This window comes from Podarcis melisellensis (assembly GCF_964234715.1).
Source record: "Podarcis melisellensis genome assembly, chromosome: 6".
NCBI lineage: Eukaryota > Metazoa > Chordata > Lepidosauria > Squamata > Lacertidae > Podarcis > Podarcis melisellensis.
The window spans coordinates 65835191-65852898 of record NC_138538.1 but is presented as its reverse complement, the minus strand read 5'-3'; the positions used below and the strand labels follow the sequence as shown (position 1 = coordinate 65852898).

General features: G+C 41.4%; 1 protein-coding gene across 2 annotated transcripts in view; it reads left to right on the top strand.

The window, feature by feature from the left end:
- ADGRL4 (adhesion G protein-coupled receptor L4) overlaps positions 1 to 17708 on the top strand; it is an 85745-nt gene that overhangs the window by 50097 nt on the left and 17940 nt on the right. For both annotated transcript variants that reach the window (XM_081914176.1, XM_081914175.1), the window contains exons 7-13: positions 9 to 192; positions 2116 to 2232; positions 3507 to 3700; positions 7479 to 7655; positions 10335 to 10538; positions 11246 to 11466; positions 12856 to 12922. In XM_081914176.1, coding sequence (XP_081770302.1) covers positions 9 to 192; positions 2116 to 2232; positions 3507 to 3700; positions 7479 to 7655; positions 10335 to 10538; positions 11246 to 11466; positions 12856 to 12922 — 1164 coding nt within the window. The remainder of the gene's footprint in view (positions 1 to 8; positions 193 to 2115; positions 2233 to 3506; positions 3701 to 7478; positions 7656 to 10334; positions 10539 to 11245; positions 11467 to 12855; positions 12923 to 17708) is intronic.

The following is a 17708-nucleotide window of genomic DNA, read 5'->3' as shown; positions in this document are numbered from 1 at the left end:
TCTAACAGGAATTCATTAATACTGTGAACAATTTCGTTCAGAAGGATAAAACTGCAGCATGGGAAGCTATCCCGGAAGTTAACAGAAGAAGAAGCCTCACTAAACTGATGCATGCTGCAGAAGAAACTACGGCACTCATGTCACAGAGCTTTCAAAAGACAACAGAAGTGGAGGTTAATGCCAGTGATTTAGGTATGCAAAATGAGCAAATGATTTGAAAACTGTTCCTGTTTTCCTTCCAGGACAGACTGTTGATATTGAAAGCAATGTTGTGCGAATGCCTTGCAGAGGCTGTTGTTGTAGAGTCTCAATTAAGACATCTGTCTTTACACTACCCTTCTGCCCAGCTCTCCCTGTGTTTGGAAATCTAAAGGGTCTCTTCACTGTGCCTTCTGCATGTGTCTTCCAGGAGCTGCATCATGGCATCACAGGAACTCATATGAGATAGGTCAGCATCAGACACAAAACTGAGACAGAGAGTTTGCAGTTGGCCATGGCTAGTTAGTGAGTAGTAACCACAGCTGTGCCATGCCATTGCAGAACTCAGTCTATTAGAATACAAATTAAGGTTAAGGACCCCTGGACGGTTAAACCCAGTCGAATTTGACTATGAGGTGTGACGCTCATCTCCGCTTTCAGGCTGAGGGAGCCAGTGTTTGTCCACAGACAGCTCTCCAGGTCATGTGGCCAGCATGACTAAACAGCTTATGGTGCAATGGGACACCGTGAAGCCTATTTATCTACCCATGCTGGTATGCTTTCGAACTGTTAGGTTGATGGGAGCTGGAATAGAGCAACGGGAGCTCACCCCGTTGTGTGGATTCGAACTGCCGAACATGTGATCGGCAAGCCCAAGATGCTCAGTGGTTTAGACTACAGCGCCACCTTCGTCCCATTAGCATACATCACCCAGCTCTTCACCTCAAAACTTCATCATAAAACTGCAACACTTCATCATAGAAGTGCATAAGCTGCAGGCTGCCCCAACAAGAATTACTTTTTAGGCTCTGAAAGGGCTGCACACCTTTTCCCAGGTGGGTGAGGGTTTCAAAAGGCCACCTCCCCATCCTAGCTGCCATCCCTGGGCGGTCAGAGTTCATGTTGCCAGCTGGCTACCTGGGAATTTCTCTGGTTGGCCGGTCTGCTGGGCATGATTGCCCACCCAAACCTGAAGTTTAAATGGGTCAGTCCAATCAGAGACTCTTATGGTTGGCCAGGCATTGTCTGCTTTCATGCCTGGCCGGCCAGTGATGCATATCAGTCAGCTGTGCGGGACAACCTTGGTAAGAGGACTTTTTTTTAATGCTCTCAAAAACATTTGCTGATATTTGGTTTGCTGGAAACTTCAGATCACAAGTGTGTGTGTGCTTTCTGTGCTATAAGTAACAGACAGTCCAGCTAAGTAATTCCACCCCATTAGTCAAATGCTTGTTTTGTTTTGCTTTTAACTGTCTGATTGACCTTTCTGCTGCCTTATGGGTGACTGAAGCACTACATTGATCAGAGCAAAGCAACAAAAAGGACTCTATGCCCTCTAATGTAATTTTCTTTGTCCAGGGTGGTTCATATTAGGTTGCTTTCTTTGGTTTCAGCAACAGACATCATTAAAGCGCAGTGCAGCTGTACTCTGTGTAGCTGTATCTTTGTGTAGTAATAATAAAATATTAATTTCTCCCTCCAAATATTATAAAATAAAAACTGTTCAATGGTACTATGCTTTTAAAGATGGCAATTGATATTCCATTTCAGAAATGCATTCTTAATAAAAAGGTTGTTCCTTTGAAAGTAGTTTCCATTATTCTTTAGGAAATGCATTGAACGCAAAGCAAATTAGGGGCTGCATTTTTCCAAGGAAAGGTACAAAAATGGAAATAAAAGATTTGTGCCTACTAGAACTAACAAACTCCTGAACAAATATGAACCACACAATGGTGCGTGTATGCGTGTGTGTGCATGCGTCTTCGCTCTTAAATTACCTGGCTGGACTTTGTGCTGACATCTGTAATAAATGTTCAGCTGAGTGTAAACCTAATTGCAGAAGTGTGAGGTTTAGTAGGCTGGGATGTAATTGTGATTTCCAAAGGAGTTTTCACCCTTTCTTCTTTTCTTTTGCAGCTTTCAAAGTTCTTGCCTTTGATATACAGCACATGGAGCACATTCACCAGCATGTGCAATTGGGAGGAGAGATTATAAAGGTCTTTGCAAAGAAAAAGGAAGCAACTACTTCTAAAGGTTAGGGAGAGAAATGTGACTCGAGGAATAAGGCTATAGAAGTGAAGTTCAATGGGGTTTTCCAGAAGCCTCCTCCTTTGCAAAATTCAGGAAAGTAAATCCTTCAGGAGTGTTTGGGATAGCCAATCCCAATGATGCAATTTCAGTGATTTCTCAAAGATATTTCACTAGAGAAGCACCCTTGGCAAGGATCAAATGCCTGCTCTTGGAAATATTCAAAGCATAATTGCAAAGCAACAACAAAACAAACCTCTGGAATAGATCCAGTTAACTTGGACCTGTACACAGAAGGAGCCAAGGCCCAGCAGATGTTCTCTGCTAGGAAAGTGGGGAGGTGATTTTCACACATTTCCTCTTCCTCCCACCATCCCCCAAGCCACTTTTTTTTCTAGACTGCAAACTTCTCCCATACTCTTCAGAACAGATTTTCACTAGCACAGGGTTGAATCCAGAGTTCACATGAGCAGATTTCTTCTCAAAGGCAGAAACATGGTAGCTCAGTCAGTAGAGCATGAGACTCTCAGTCTCATGGTTGTGGGTTCAAACCTTACATTGGACAAAAAGATTCCTGCATTGAAGAAGGTTGGAATAGATCAGTGTTTCCCAACCTTGTGCCTCCAGATGTTTTTGGACTACAATTCCCATCATCCCTTGCCACTGGTCTTGCTAGTCAGGGATGATGGGTGTTGTAGTTCAAAAACAGCTGGAGGCACAAGGTTGGGAAACACTGGAATAGATGTTCCTCATGGTCACTTCCAACTCAACGATTCTATGACATCAGAGGAAAGGAGGGGCAGGTTTTGCTAGTTTCCTCCTCCCTGCAGCTTCCTGTTCCTCCTGAATATCTGCTCTGGAAGTCTGGGGGAGAGAACAGTGTGGGAGGTGGCACTGGGAGCTGCAGGAGCAATGGAGGAAATTGCCAACAGCAACAACAAAATATTCCTCCTCATTTCAGCAGGAGTCTCTGCTGGACTTCAATGCCTTCTCTGAATCAAAGGAGCCCTTCCAGTCACAAAAGGGAAAGTTTGGACCCATCTGCTTAATTTTGCATCACAAACACTCATTTTTAATACTGGTGGGTTATATTGTCTTGAGAGGCAGACATTCTTCACTGTCTCTTAACCTTTTCAATAACTGTGTTGCAAAAAAAATCCTGTTATGCATATTTCATGCAAAATAATTACAGATATCTATTATTTGTCATTTCCTTATTATCTTCAGGGTTGTTAGGAAACAAGCTACAACCCACTAAGCACAGTTTGTTTGATTGATAGGCACCGTTGCAGTTGTGTTTCTGCGGTACAGCAATATTGGCTCTCTCTTCTCATCATCGCAGAACTTCTCACTGGAGGAAAATTCAGAGCATGGAGAGACAGTAGGGTCATCAGTTATAGCTGTCGCAATTCACTCCACGCCACCTATGCTGTACCCAGTAGAGAAAATAACATTGACTTTAAAACATGCACAGGTAGGTTTTCTTTCTAATGATCGCCTGATTAAAAGTAAGCCTACAATTATGTTGTAACAAGGAGCTACTCTGTTTTCATTTGGTTGTTCACTCACACCTATGTCATTTGCTGATATGTGTATATAATATGATTAGAGGGGAAATTACAATTCTGATTTCCGCTCAGCAAGTGCCAGGGAGGGAGTGTGTTAGCGCTGCAAAGTGTTGATAGGAATTGACAAGACTAATAACTGCATGTTGGTTCTACTACACAATTGTCAATAATTGGATAGCGTAATCCGAATATCCTCCTCACCTCTCAACATCCTCCATTTACAAGCTGTGCATCTGTTGCATTTGCCACGTTTGCCTAGAGAGGCAAAAGCAGATGAGCAAAATTTAGCAGGGCACTGAAGTTAATGGTCCTGGTGCTGCATCGCACAAACAGGTGACGTGGTGGGCAATCAGCAGTAGATTGCTGTAATCTGCTGTACGTGGGCTGCCATTAAAGGCTATTTGGAAACTTCAGCTGGTACAGCATGTGGCAGTGTGAATGCCTGAGGGGGACAAAGAATCAGATCACATCCCATCTACTGTATTGTGTACCAGTCACACTGGCTGCCTATTGTTTGTGGGTCCTAGTTAAAGTGTTATTTATGACCCTAGATGGTTTGTAATCAGATTTTCCAAAGGGCTACCTACATCAATATGAGAATGGGATATTGGGATAGTTTGGATGGTAGAGCATGAGACTCTTAATCTTAGGGTTGTGGGTTTGAGCCCCAAGTTGGGCAAGAGATTCTTTTACTGCAGGGGTGAACCAAATGGCCCTCACGATCCCTTCCAACTCTACAATTCTGTGTTTGAGCTTGAAGATCAGCTTCTGGGGCTCTGCTCTCTAGCCTGATGATCAGAAGTTGCTAGATTCAAAAGATGTGGCCTTTCAGAAGCAGCCTCACATCTGTGGAATATCCTCCCCCAGGAGGTATTTATAGTCCCACCACCGGAAATTTCTAAAAAAAATAAATAAATCTTAAAATCTTTTATTTCAGTCTGCTTTTCATTAGCTGCTGTGCTAAGCCTGGATAGAGCCTGGTACTGATAATGCCAAGGGTGCAACCTCAATACCTGTATGGCAGATTGTCCTTCCAAATCTGCAATTCAATTATTATTATTATTATTATTATTATTATTATTATTATTATTAACTAATTTTATTATTTATACCCCGCCCATCCAGCTGGGTTTCCCTAGCCACTCTATGATGAAGTTACTTATCATTTTCAGGAGCATAATTTTCTGAGTTTCTTTTTCTATATTGCTATTTTTATTGTGCTTGTAGTTCATTAACTATCTTGTATCTCTTCTTGGTAGCGCAATGGACCTGAAAGATGACTCAAAATTCTTTTAATCGGGGGGCGGGGGCAGAAAAAGAACAGTTTCGATGAAAATTTAGAGAAATTCATAGAATTACTTTATTTCCTCCTGTGCTAAAATACATGATATTACATAGTGTATGATAGACAGAAGTTGATAGGAAGTAGAATGGCCTTAAATCCTGTGATTAAATCCTGACTCAGCCATAAATCCCACTCAGTATTCTTGGCGAAGTAATGATGTATTGACCTTGTCTACTACCTCCCAGGGCTTTTGTGAAGAAGTCATCATGATTTTGGGGGGGAAGGCAGTCAAGATCCAAATATAATAAATAAATAAAAAGTACTGTAGAAGATTAAATGGGTGTGATTCAGTATGCACCTTTAGCAGGTAAGCCGAGGAAAGGTTTTTGGTTTTGATGTTGTTTTGCAGGAGGATAAGGGCAATAATATGGACGATGAAAGTCCGGACTAGGCAAGCAGTATCATAGCACTTTAAACAGTCATGACTTACCCTGAAGAATCCTAGGAATCATAGAATAATAGAATGGTAGAATAGGAAAAGGGACTCTGAGGATCATTTAGTCCAACTCCCTGGAATTCAGGAATATGCAGCTGTCACATACGGGAATCAAACCTGCAACCTTTTGCTTTCAGCACCATGCTCTAACCAACTGAGCTATCCAGGCTGACCTTAGTATAGTTGGTTAAAGTTGCTGAGAGTTCTAAGGCCCCTCAAAGAGGTACACTTCCCAAAGTGGTTTAACAATCAATCCCTCTTCCCAGCAGCTCTGGGAATTGTTGTTCTGCGAGGTAATTAACAGCCTTCTGCCAACTCTCCACTCCCTTAATGAACTACAGCCATGATTGTTAAAGTGGCATGGTGCTGATTTGAATGTATGGTGCAGATGGGGCCTAAAACAAGAAAGATGGGACATTATTAAGAGTTATAGACCGCCCTTCATCACAATATCTCAGGGCAGTTCACAGGATAAAAATATTAGGTAAAAACACAAGTAAACCGCTTCTACGTCTGAGCGGGGGCGGGTTGCGGTCTTGCCGTCAGGCCCACCCCCACCTCAGCGTTGGGGCGGGACTGTGTCCCATGTTAAGCTGAGGGGGCACGGCTATGCCAGGCAGTGAGTGGCCAATCGGGCAACTTGAGACTAAGCATTAAAAAGGACTTTGAGGACTTGTCAATAACTTTCGACAAAATGGCTATTTTATGGTCACAACTCATGGAGAGACACATTTGGCGTGACAGTCGCTGCCCAGCTGCCACTAACAAGGCCAGGAGACTCTTGGATCGTGCTGTAACATGGAAGGTGTTGGCACTGGGTGGCCATGTGATTTGCCACCCAGTAATTGCCTACAGTAATGAGGCCCTCTATTGGGCAGATGGTGTTCATCTTTCCAATGGCGGAAATGACGTCTGGTTAGCTGATATTATCAAAGGAATAGGAGTTTGGTTGCAGGTGTGAGGGAATTGGCAGCAAGCTTTGGGCTCATGTGGCGGTTAGGCATTGGAATAGTGATGTGTGGGGGAGGAGAGGTGTGGCCATCACCTGCCCCTTCATGCTCAAGGGTATTCCGTTAAAGGAATCCAGGGGCGTGGATCTCATCCAAAGGGGCTATGGCCACGCCATGACCCCATTGGGAACCCAGGGGATGCTCGAGTCGATCCACATTGGCGGGCTCCCCCCCACTGGTGGTTTACCCTTACAGACTTCCTGCAAGGCAGACAGGAAGTCAGATATAGTCTGTTGGTGCCAATGCCTAAGCCAATATGGCTCACATTCTGTAACCAATAAAGTTGTGGCCTAAATTTTGCCCATTAACATTAACTTAAAATTCTGTGTCCTAGTGTCTTTATTCTCCTGGGGGTGGGTTCGGGGCTTTGACACACAAGTAGTTAAAACGAAAACAACAAAACAATGACCTCTCCTCCCACAAACCCATTTCAAAGACTAGAAGGTTAGGTGGTGCAAAAAGTCCAAGGCCTGTAGTACAGTCAAATACACTCTCTGTAAAAAGAGAAGAATTAGCAAGTCCTGGTCAAAATAAGGCCACTAGAAATGGACAGGAGCAAACATATTAATTGTACAGACATTTTAAAATCCATTATTTGGGCTGTTGATTTCTAAAACTCAGGAACAATGTTTGAAAAGAAGGAGAAAGCAGGTGTAGTTTTCCTTCCTCTCTTTAGTCTACCTTCTTTTACCTATCTTGTTTCATCTTTCTGTTTTGATTTTCTTTGTTTTCATTCCTGTGTTTCTCCTGAACCTGAATTATGAACAGTTCAGATTCTGGGTTTTGTGAAATAAAGGCATTGTGATGAATTGCCTCTGCTAATGTAGCAGATACTTCTTATTGAGTGGCTTTGTGCCTCTTGCCATCCATTAAACATTTTCCTTCTGTTCCAGACTGTAGACAAAAAAGATGTTAAGTGTGCATTTTGGAATTATTCAGAGGACACAATGGAAGGAAACTGGTCTACAGAAGGATGTGAACGAGCACATTTCAATAGCACCCATACCACATGCAGATGCAATCATCTTACCCCCTTTGCTGTTTTGATGTCCTCAAACAACTCTGAAGTTGTAAGTGCACTTTTTAAATATAGTGTTTATTAATTTCGTTAGATAGTTTGTGTGTAGAACCAATTGGTCTCTGCAGTTAAATTGTTACTTCCTTCCTCGCTTGGTCTATCACTTTATTCTCACCGAGCAAATACACAATGGGATAATTCTTTAGCAGCAGTAGATATTTTCATGGTTAGGATGTCCCTGAACTTCACACTGTGAATATTCCATTATAACAATGTAAAGGTAAAGGGACCCCTGACCATTAGGTCCAGTCATGGATGACTCTGGGGTTGCGGCACTCATCTTGCTTTATTGGCCGAGGGAGTCAGCATACAGCTTCCAGGTCATGTGGCCAGCATGACTAAGCTGCTTCTGGTGAACCAGAGCAGCGCACAGAAACGCCGTTTACCTTCCTGCCGGAGCGGTACCTATTTATCTACTTGCACTTTGTGCTTTCGAACTGCTAGGTTGGAGGGGCAGGGACCGAGCAACAGGAGCTCACCCCGTTGTGGGGATTCAAACTACCGACCTTCTGATTGGCAAGCCCTAGGCTCTGTGGTTTAACCCACAGTGCCACCCACATCCCTATGATAATGTAATGCACATGCTATCTCTTAAATGGGTGCTAAGTACTCTACTCTCCCCCCATTTATTATTTGTTTTTAACTGCCATTGAGCATTTTTCAACGCCCATAATATTTATTATCTGTATATTATTCATGCTTATCAATAACCCTGAGACTTAAGTCACTACTATCTTCATTTTACAAACAGAAAATGGGGCAGAGAGACCATTCACGGTCACTGAGCAGCTGTAAAAGTACTATTTATGCCACTAACAGTCACAGTTTCCCCCATGATTCCCAGGCACTGTCGCTTGTTAAAGGTGCTGAGAGTTTTTAGGCGACCCCTATTCCCCTCATAGAGGTACCATTCCCATAATGCTTTAACAATCAATCTTCCCAGGAAACCCTGGGAATTGTGAGGGGAATAGGGGCCTCCTAATAATTCTCAGCACCTTTAACAATCTCCAGTTCCAAGGGTTGTTTCGAGGAAGCTAGGTTGGTTAAAGTGGCATAAACTATGTAAGATGTGGATATGACCACAGAATATGCAATAGGCCAATTTTTCCCAGAAGTAAACCTGACTAAAAAGAAATGTATGAACAGACAGAACTTCAGACTTTTGAAAACCATAGTGCATTTTATTTATTGTGTGGTTGTGTACCCAGTGGCGTAGCGTGGGTTGTCAGCACCCGGGGCAAGGCAAGTAATTTGCGCCCCCTAACCCGTGGATTTGCGCCCCCTAACCCGTGGATTTGCACCCCCTAAGCCCCAGATGTTGCGCCCGGTGCGGCTGGCCCCCCTGCACCCCCCACGCTACGCCACTGTGTGTACCCATTTCCAATATGCAGCACTTAGCATTCAACAAAAACAATTGCTGTGTATAATAACATTAATATTAGACAAGCATATATGGAATTCTAGTCATTTGCATACATAGTGATATAACATACCTTCTCCCCTCCTTTTCAGATTTTTTATTCAATTTTTTATTTCTATTTTATTTTGTTCAGTTGAAATATTCTCAGTAATAAATTAAAAAAGAAGTACATAGCTGAGTATCAGATTAAAGGAAGATCGCCATAAAATGGACATGGATTCTAAATACAGGCCAAGTGATGAGAGAGAGAGAGAGAGAGAGAGAGAGAGAGAGAGAGAGAGAGAGAGAGAGAGAGAGAGAGTCAAAACGCTTCCTCAAAAAACCCCTCACATTTGAACTGAAATTGTAAGTTGCTTTTAGCAACTAAGAAGCAGAATCTGTCAGCATGAAGAGCCCAGCATGTGTCAATGCAATGTGTTTGTGCTAATACTCTCAAGTCGGCTAAATCCTCTGTCCAAAAATAAAAAGCTCCTTCCCTTGAGTTATACTTAGACTCCTTTGCAGCTCATGAGGAGTCCTCAAATACAAGAGTGTGTTTTGCATCTGCGGGGTGTTTACTTAATTTGAGTTTAAAATATTAATCTGAAAGCAAGTGAGGCGCAAGCTACAAGACAAGTCAAGAGTGAATTGTTTTCGTTTTCTAAAAATAAAATTAAAAAAAATCCAGGTTTATGCTCCATCTCTTTGAGTGGGATAATTTTCAAAGCACTTCAAATGATATCCATTACATTATTCTGTCATAAGGTATTAATGGGCAGTTAAATTAATGACAGCTACTTGGAAAAGAAATATGCTGGGCTCTATGGCTATTGGTGACAGATAATTGCCAGTTCAATCTGACGATCTCTACAGTCCCTGAAGAAATCGATATCTATATTTATCCAGGCATACCAATGCAAAACCAAATAACAGATAGCCTGCACCTCCACTGCACTCCCCAAAACCTGTTCTGGGGTTTCCCCCAATCCTCCAGAGCAAATTTAGAAGGCACAGGCAGAGGGGGAGATAAGTCCTATCGTCCAAGTTCTATGATTTTTCCCTGCACACTTGCTTGTGCCAACTAGTACCTTAATAAAATCAATTAAAAAATGTGTAAAGCATTTCAACCAATAACTTGGCTGGGTATTTTAACAAGGAGTATGGAGGGGGGAAATGAAATAGAACCAGAACTCCATTATCAAATGAGGTTTTAAAGAAGCTATTCTTTAGCCATTCTCTCCAATATGTTATATTATTATTTCCCCCTCCCAGGATGACAAAAATTATTATATTCTCACAAGAATTACTCAGCTTGGAATAATTATCTCCTTGATCTGCCTCTCCATGTGCATTTTCACTTTCTGGTTCTTCAGCGAAATTCAAAGTACAAGGACAACCATTCACAAAAATCTCTGTTGCAGCCTTTTTCTGGCTGAGCTAATTTTTCTTGTTGGAATTAACATGAACAATAATAAGGTACGTGGCCTTTCCTTATGCCATTTCATGTTGGGTAGGAAAGCAAATGTGTGCTCTAAAGTGCCTTTTTCAGAGGTGCAAGTAGCATTTCCCAGTTTCCCCGTGAATGTTTTACCCACAAGTAGCTGTGGATAAAACACTCATTTAAGGATTCCAGGAAATCCCATTCAGAAAGTGTAAGCCTCATTGAAGAGAAGGAAGGGTCTTCTGCCAGAGGTCCACTCTGAGAATGCAAGCCTTAACTAAGACAAAATGGAAGCAGATTTTTAACTGAGTTTAAATTGACCATGTTCCAATAATATCAGAAGGTGTTACTTCGGCAGGGGTTGTCTTGGTTTTGTTTCAGTGTAAAAAGTGATTGCTTGTATACACACCCATGTGGAGCAGGGGGTATATATAAGGTTGAACACATTCTGTGGAAAACATATATCATCTGCTTCATCAGTTTGTGTATTTCATGTGATTATAGGCACACAGGCAAAAAGAAATGAGCATGAGGTCTGAGTTTTAAAATGAAATGGGTTTGGTGGTTTCCTGTGTACTTACAGAAAAGTAATGACAGGGCCTGGGCCATTTTCCTATCGAGACAAATTTCCAGTGGAAGAGGTTTTGCTGGTACTGTAATACGACAACATTTTTAACCTGCATTGCAAGATATGGAGTCTTTTATGTTATTCACTTACGCTTTTTTCTGTTTTCCCTTCTAGCTATTCTGTTCAATCACTGCTGGATTACTCCATTACTTCCTCTTAGCTGCGTTTGCGTGGATGTGTATCGAAGGCATTCACCTGTACCTTATAGTTGTTGGAGTAATCTACAATAAAGGATTCTTACACAAGAATTTCTATATCTTTGGCTACGTGAGCCCAGCAGTGGTGGTTGGCATTTCTGCCGCACTGGGATCCAAATACTACGAAAGAACTGATGTGTAATTCATTGTTTACATATTGACTTTAGTTATAGATAGTTCTGACATGACTTCTTCCTGCATCAGCCCACTGAGATGTGATCGCCTAAGCATGTTTCTGATAGGAAACTATGTTCACATAACAGTGAGTTGCCTGCACACTCCTGTGTACATTATATTGGACTGCGACTACCCATCGAAGAAATGGTTGGCCCAGCCAGCTTTGACGACTATGGTGGTTATTTTTCAAAAAGAGATGTGTGGCCTCTCTGCAACTATGAAAGGTGTATGCAATCTCCTCTTCCCTCAAACAGATTATTGAAGCTAATGCTCACCACCCCTACCATTTTGTCAGTGCTGTGCACACTGCTATCAATCCAGTCTCTGGATATTCTGAGGCAGTTCTGAGTACTAGATGAAGGAATCTAGCCCCAGACAGATGCATGTTTGTGCATGAAAGCCACACCCACCAGGGTATGAATGCATAGACACTTGATTGCATGCATCTGCTTCTTGGGTTGCAGGGAATACATACTGTGATACTTATGGAAATTTTCACTGTTAAGTTCTAGACGCAAAGGCATATGCCCTGATCCAGATGGGTTTTTATGCTTGTGGTAGCTCAGATGTGCAACCCAAGCTGCCATATCTGTAAGGAGGTGGGCACATCATGTCTGTACAGAACTGCCCCCTTCCGTGAAATGAATGGTCCTCTTTTCCTTCTGTTGAAACCACAGCAAAATGGTTTCCCAGCATTGATAAAAGAATCTCACAACACTCAGAGGTTGGGGTGGTATACAACATTCTTTTATGATGATTGCTATTTTGGGTTTAACATGATATGTTGGGTGAAAAAAAATATCATGCAGGGTCACTAGTCTGGTAATTCAGACAATCAGGCTTGTGGCTCCCCTCGGCAATAGGCTTCCCACAATGAGGAATACCACATATCTAGTGGCCATAATGTAAGAACACAAAATGAGCCTGGTAGACTCAAAGCCTATCTAAGCCAGCATTTAGTTCCCTCAGAGGGCAACCCGATACTTATGGGAAGCCCACAAGCAGTGCCGGATTTACATATAAGCTAAACAAGTTATAGCTTAGGGCCCCACTTTGTTGTTGACAAAGGACAGCCGGACATATAAAGGGCCCCATTACCTTCAGTAGCTTAGGGCCTCATCAAACCTAAATCCAGCCCTGCCCACAAGCAGGCTATGAACTCAATGACACTCTTCCATTCATGTGCTCCAGCAACTGGTACCCAGAAGCATACTGATTCTGGTACTGGAGGTAATATATAGTCATCACACCTAGCAGTCATTTCCAGTCTTCAGAAACACCTGATTCCAAAGATAGGAGTGATTCATCTGTAAGCAAATTTGCAAACATTATGCACTGTTTACTTTTCAGATGTTGGCTCAGCACAAAGAACAACTTTATATGGAGTTTTATAGGACCAGCATGTCTAATCATTCTTGTAAGTATGGCTTTTTTATTATTGGGGTACATAAAATTGATAATAAAAGGTGCATAATAATCACTAACCGATCGCTGTCCCACCTGTGAGTGCTAATTATATGGTAAAATGAACTATTTTAGCTGTTTTTAAATAGCCACGCTAAAATATGCTTATCTATTACGCGCCCAAGTACTTTGCCTGTCTCACAGACATATGTTTGATTAACTAATATTTCATTTGAGGGCCTGTTTCTTTCAACCTGACGGCCTGAGGGAACGGCATTCTCTGTAGCAATTCTGGTATGTAAGATGTAGCATCTTTACATGTCAGTGATATCTCTGCAGAACTCAGCAGGAGGGATACACAGACATGATGCCAGGAGACAGATAATCTGGTATTTCAAATGCTGAGTTACTTAATCTTTTATCTGTGATCGGTCATCTTTGAAGATTAGGCTGTCATCTTTATGATTTTATCATTCGCGTGTACCCTGCCATCATCAAGGCTATTTTAAACAAAATTGCGACATCAGAGACAAAAACCCACTATTTCACATGGGCAGGCAAGTCAAGAATTGATAGCCTCTATTTCTTCTGGGGAAAAGGAGCCTTTTTAATTCCTACTGGAAATGTTTTCAGGTTTGATCTTTCTGAAACTTTTGGTGTCCCATTATAAACAACAGCAGCAAAAATATGGTGTGTTTTTCTAAAACAACCACAACAACACGCTTGAGTGCATGAAGATATTTTCAAAGTGCCGCTAAGTTACACATGTAAAAATGGATTGAGATCAAGTAAGAAATGTTAGAAGGCAAAGCGATAGAGCAGATGCTGTGAGTAGGCAATTAAGCTGTAGCTTCTGGTCCTTATTTATTTGTTATAAAGCAGTTTGATAGATTAGATAGATGATAAATAGACAGACAGACAGACAGACAGACAGACGGATAGATAGATAGAGATAGATAGATAGATAGATAGATAGATAGATAGATAGATAGATAGATGATAGATAGATAGATGATAGATAGATAGATAGATAGATAGATAGATAGATAGAGAGATAGATAGATAGATAGATAGATAGATAGATAGATAGATAGATAGATAGATAGATAGATAGATAGATGATAGATAGATAGATAGATAGAGGGCTGTTTCTAATAGGGATCTGCCAGTTTCAGTTTCTCTCACTTTCTCATTTTTCCAATTTTAAAAACTTCTCCTTTTAACATTGGTTTTTGGGCCTTAATTTGAAGAATTTCAGGTATTTGTAGCCAGCTGTAGTGGGGTGGGGTATGTAAGACCTGTCTTTTATTGGTATAGTTGGAGTGTGAGGTTTTAATGGTTCGTTACTTGCTTTTTACTGTAATATTGTTTTCGTAAGATGCTTTGAGCCACTTTTGTGAGGAAAGCAACTAATAAATAATCATAATGATTGCATTTACCCACAATTTGCACTTTTAAAATAAAAAAAGCCCATTAAAAATCCATCAACAATTCAGTGTGAATTTCTCCTAAAAAACACAATGTTGTGTAGTTTTTTACTATCACTGACATTTCCCCAAGAAATTCCCCCTAATATAATGCATATAATATAATCTGTCATTTTCACAAAGATATGCATGTTGAAGCACATATTTTTCCCAGTAAATTCATTTTTGTACATATGGTTGGATAACTGCACTGTTTAGAAAAGTGTGAATTTTGAAAGATATATGTGTTTCAGTTTGTGTATTGGTTCAAGAAGTGTGAATTAAGTAGTTTCTCATGAAAAGGCAAGCAAAATAACACACACACCCATCCCTTGTATCCAATGGCATCCCTTACACAGACAGAAGGCTGTCTTTGATCTGACAAAGGCTTCCATTAGTGGAAAGAGAAGGGTTTTTCTTACTGATTTCCTCTCCATACTTCAGCTACTCTGTGTTACTTCAACCTTTCAGAGTGGATTGTGGTGGTGTCTTCATTAGGAAAGAAGAATCAAATCCTTCTTCCACTAAGAGAAGCTTTGGTGAACCAATGTGCTGAACACCATTGGGACCAACCTACATACAAGCTCTTTCAGATTATAGCCAAAGAATAATTTGATTTTTCCTGATCCAGGGACCCATAAGTACTGCCCCACACATGCCCAGATGCCTGGAGTTCATTCACACATTCCTGAACTCATCAGCAATGATGTTAACCTGACAATCAAAACATCTTGAAATATTCACAAGTAAATATGGCTTAGTACCCAATTGCAAACAAGAATTTCAGGTTGAAGAAGTGAAATGCAATCCAAAATATAATGGCAGCTGCCGTTCATTGAGAGGCATTGAGTTATGGGTAACCCCTGCTTCTAGATTCCGTATGGCAACATTACAAATTTTGTTAACATAAATATTTGCAGTGTTCTGTTTCAGTAAGTTGCATTCCATTTTTATTTTTGCCCTGGATGGAGTGAAGAAGCTATTTTGAACAAGATGGCAGAGGTTTTCAGAAATAGGGCACTGTGTTGTTTTATGGAGCAAGAATTAGAAGAATAACTGAAACCGCCAGAATGAAGCTGTACATGATTGTGGCTTTCAAGCACTAATGGGTAGATAGACTGGAAAGAGAAGTTGCTGAATTGCAACTTATTACCAAACTTAAAACCATGGAGAGACCTGGTCTGAATAGAGACATTGGATTCTTAGCTCATTGTACATGATAAAGCTATTTTAGCCATCTCACCCCTTGCTTTTTCCTGTAAGACCAATTGCAGTCATTAAACAGTCGTCAACAGCTTTACCACACCTATCAGCCAATCACCTGTTCCCACCTCCCTTCTGAGTAATACCCCTCCCCAACCAGTGTTGTGTAGTGGTTAAGAGCGGTAGACTCTTGTGTCGCCGCTCCTCCACATACAGCTGCTGGGTGACCTTGGGCTAGTCACACTTCTTTGGAGTCTCTCAGCTCCACTCACCTCACAGAGTGTTTGTTGTGGGGGAAGAAGGGAAAGGAGGATGTTAGCTGCTTTGAGACTCCTTAAAAGGGAGTGAAAGGCAGGATATCAAATCCAAACTCTTCTTCTTCTTCTTCTCTCACTATATATAAGGGTCTGGTGACTTCTGTTTCAGTGTATCTGAAGAAGTGTGCATGCACACGAAAGCTTATGCCCAGAACAAACTAAGGTGCTACTGGAAGGAATTTTTTTGTTTTGTTTTGTTTCGGGTAGATGGCAACAATTTCATAGCCTTTCAAAGCAATCTTTTCTGGACTTCAGCTCTCAAGTAAAGCACACACAAATATGCCACAGCTTTACTGCTTTCTTAGAAACATTATACTTTTAGTGAGCAGGAAAACATCTAAGCCAAGATCCAAATAACTCCTTGGGGTGCACCAAAGGGCTTGGACAATAGACATGGGCCTAGTGGGACTTTTTGTCTTACTCCATTTAGAGGCTGAGCCACAGAGCCTAGGGCTTGCTGATCAGAAGGTCAGCAGTTCGAATCCCCATGACGGGGTGCGCTCCCGTTGCTCAGTCCCTGCTCCTGCCAACCTAGCAGTTCAAAAGCACATCAAAGTGCAAGTAGATAAATAGGTACCACTCTGGTGGGAAGGTAAACGGCGTTACCGTGCGCTGCTCTGGTTCACCAGAAGCTACTTAGTCATGCTGGCCACATGACCGGAAGCTGTACACTGGCTCCCTCAGCCAGTAAAGCGAGATGGGCGCTGCAACCCCAGAGTTGTCTGTGACTGGACCTAATGGTCCCTTTATCTTTTTACCATGCCAAAACCCAACTGTTTTTGGACTATCTTACCATTGCAAAAGAGAAGTGTCGAAGAAACACGAGTCCAAAGTTTTCTTAGGCAGACAGAACTATTCACACAGTGCTGTGGATACAAGGCGATATTTTAAACAGATCTTTTTGCTATTGCAAAGGCCTGTGTTGGGGGAGTTTAGTGAATTAGACTATGCTGTGATATTATTTGAAGGCTGCATATAACTTAATGAGTGCATGACTGTAGATTGCATTGGGTACTTCAGATACTTCTTTTGAGGCAAATCTGACCTGTCTTCATAGAAAAGCCTAGTTCACTTAGGCATTTTTCTAAAAGCATTTGTTCTTCTCTGAGCATATTAACAACACCTTTTCCCCTCTAACATACGTACTCATTAATACCAATCTGCCATTAGAATTCTGAAGTGCATGGCATTAGCCTCATTGATCATATCAAGCATTTTTTATTGTTATTCTCTGGGTAAGTATACATGAAAAGGACTGGGTCAGACATTTAATAGACTGAACTACAGGGGCAAAGGAGTATTTTAAACCTGCATAAAACAAGCTGCAAGCTAAAGATAATTTCCCCAACTTGTTTCTCTTAACAGCCTTTCCAGCACTGCAACCAATATATCTAAGGCTGTGTTTCAGATTAGATCAATGCACACAAGTCATGTAGGATTGGGGGGGGGGTTGCAATTATCTAATTTTAAAACAGAGTAACGAAGGTAGTGCAGGAGTTTGGGAAATAAAGAAAAGCTGCCAGCATAAGTAGGCAAGAATAATTATGATCCATGGACAAGAAGTGCTATAAAATGATAGGGTGAAATAATTATTATATTTATTTAGGGGTTAACCCAAACCTTTTCCAGCAACAACAGGGCTTGAGAGACATCACCATTTTCACAGCCAGTGCAGAAAGTGGGGGCAGGGACAAATACACTTGAAGTTGAACAGACTTCATAGACATCATGCAACAGCAGCAAAGGGTGCTGATCCAGTTCTGCTCCCCAAAATGCCCCATTTGTGGGTTTCTTAAATAACTTCCACTGTGGG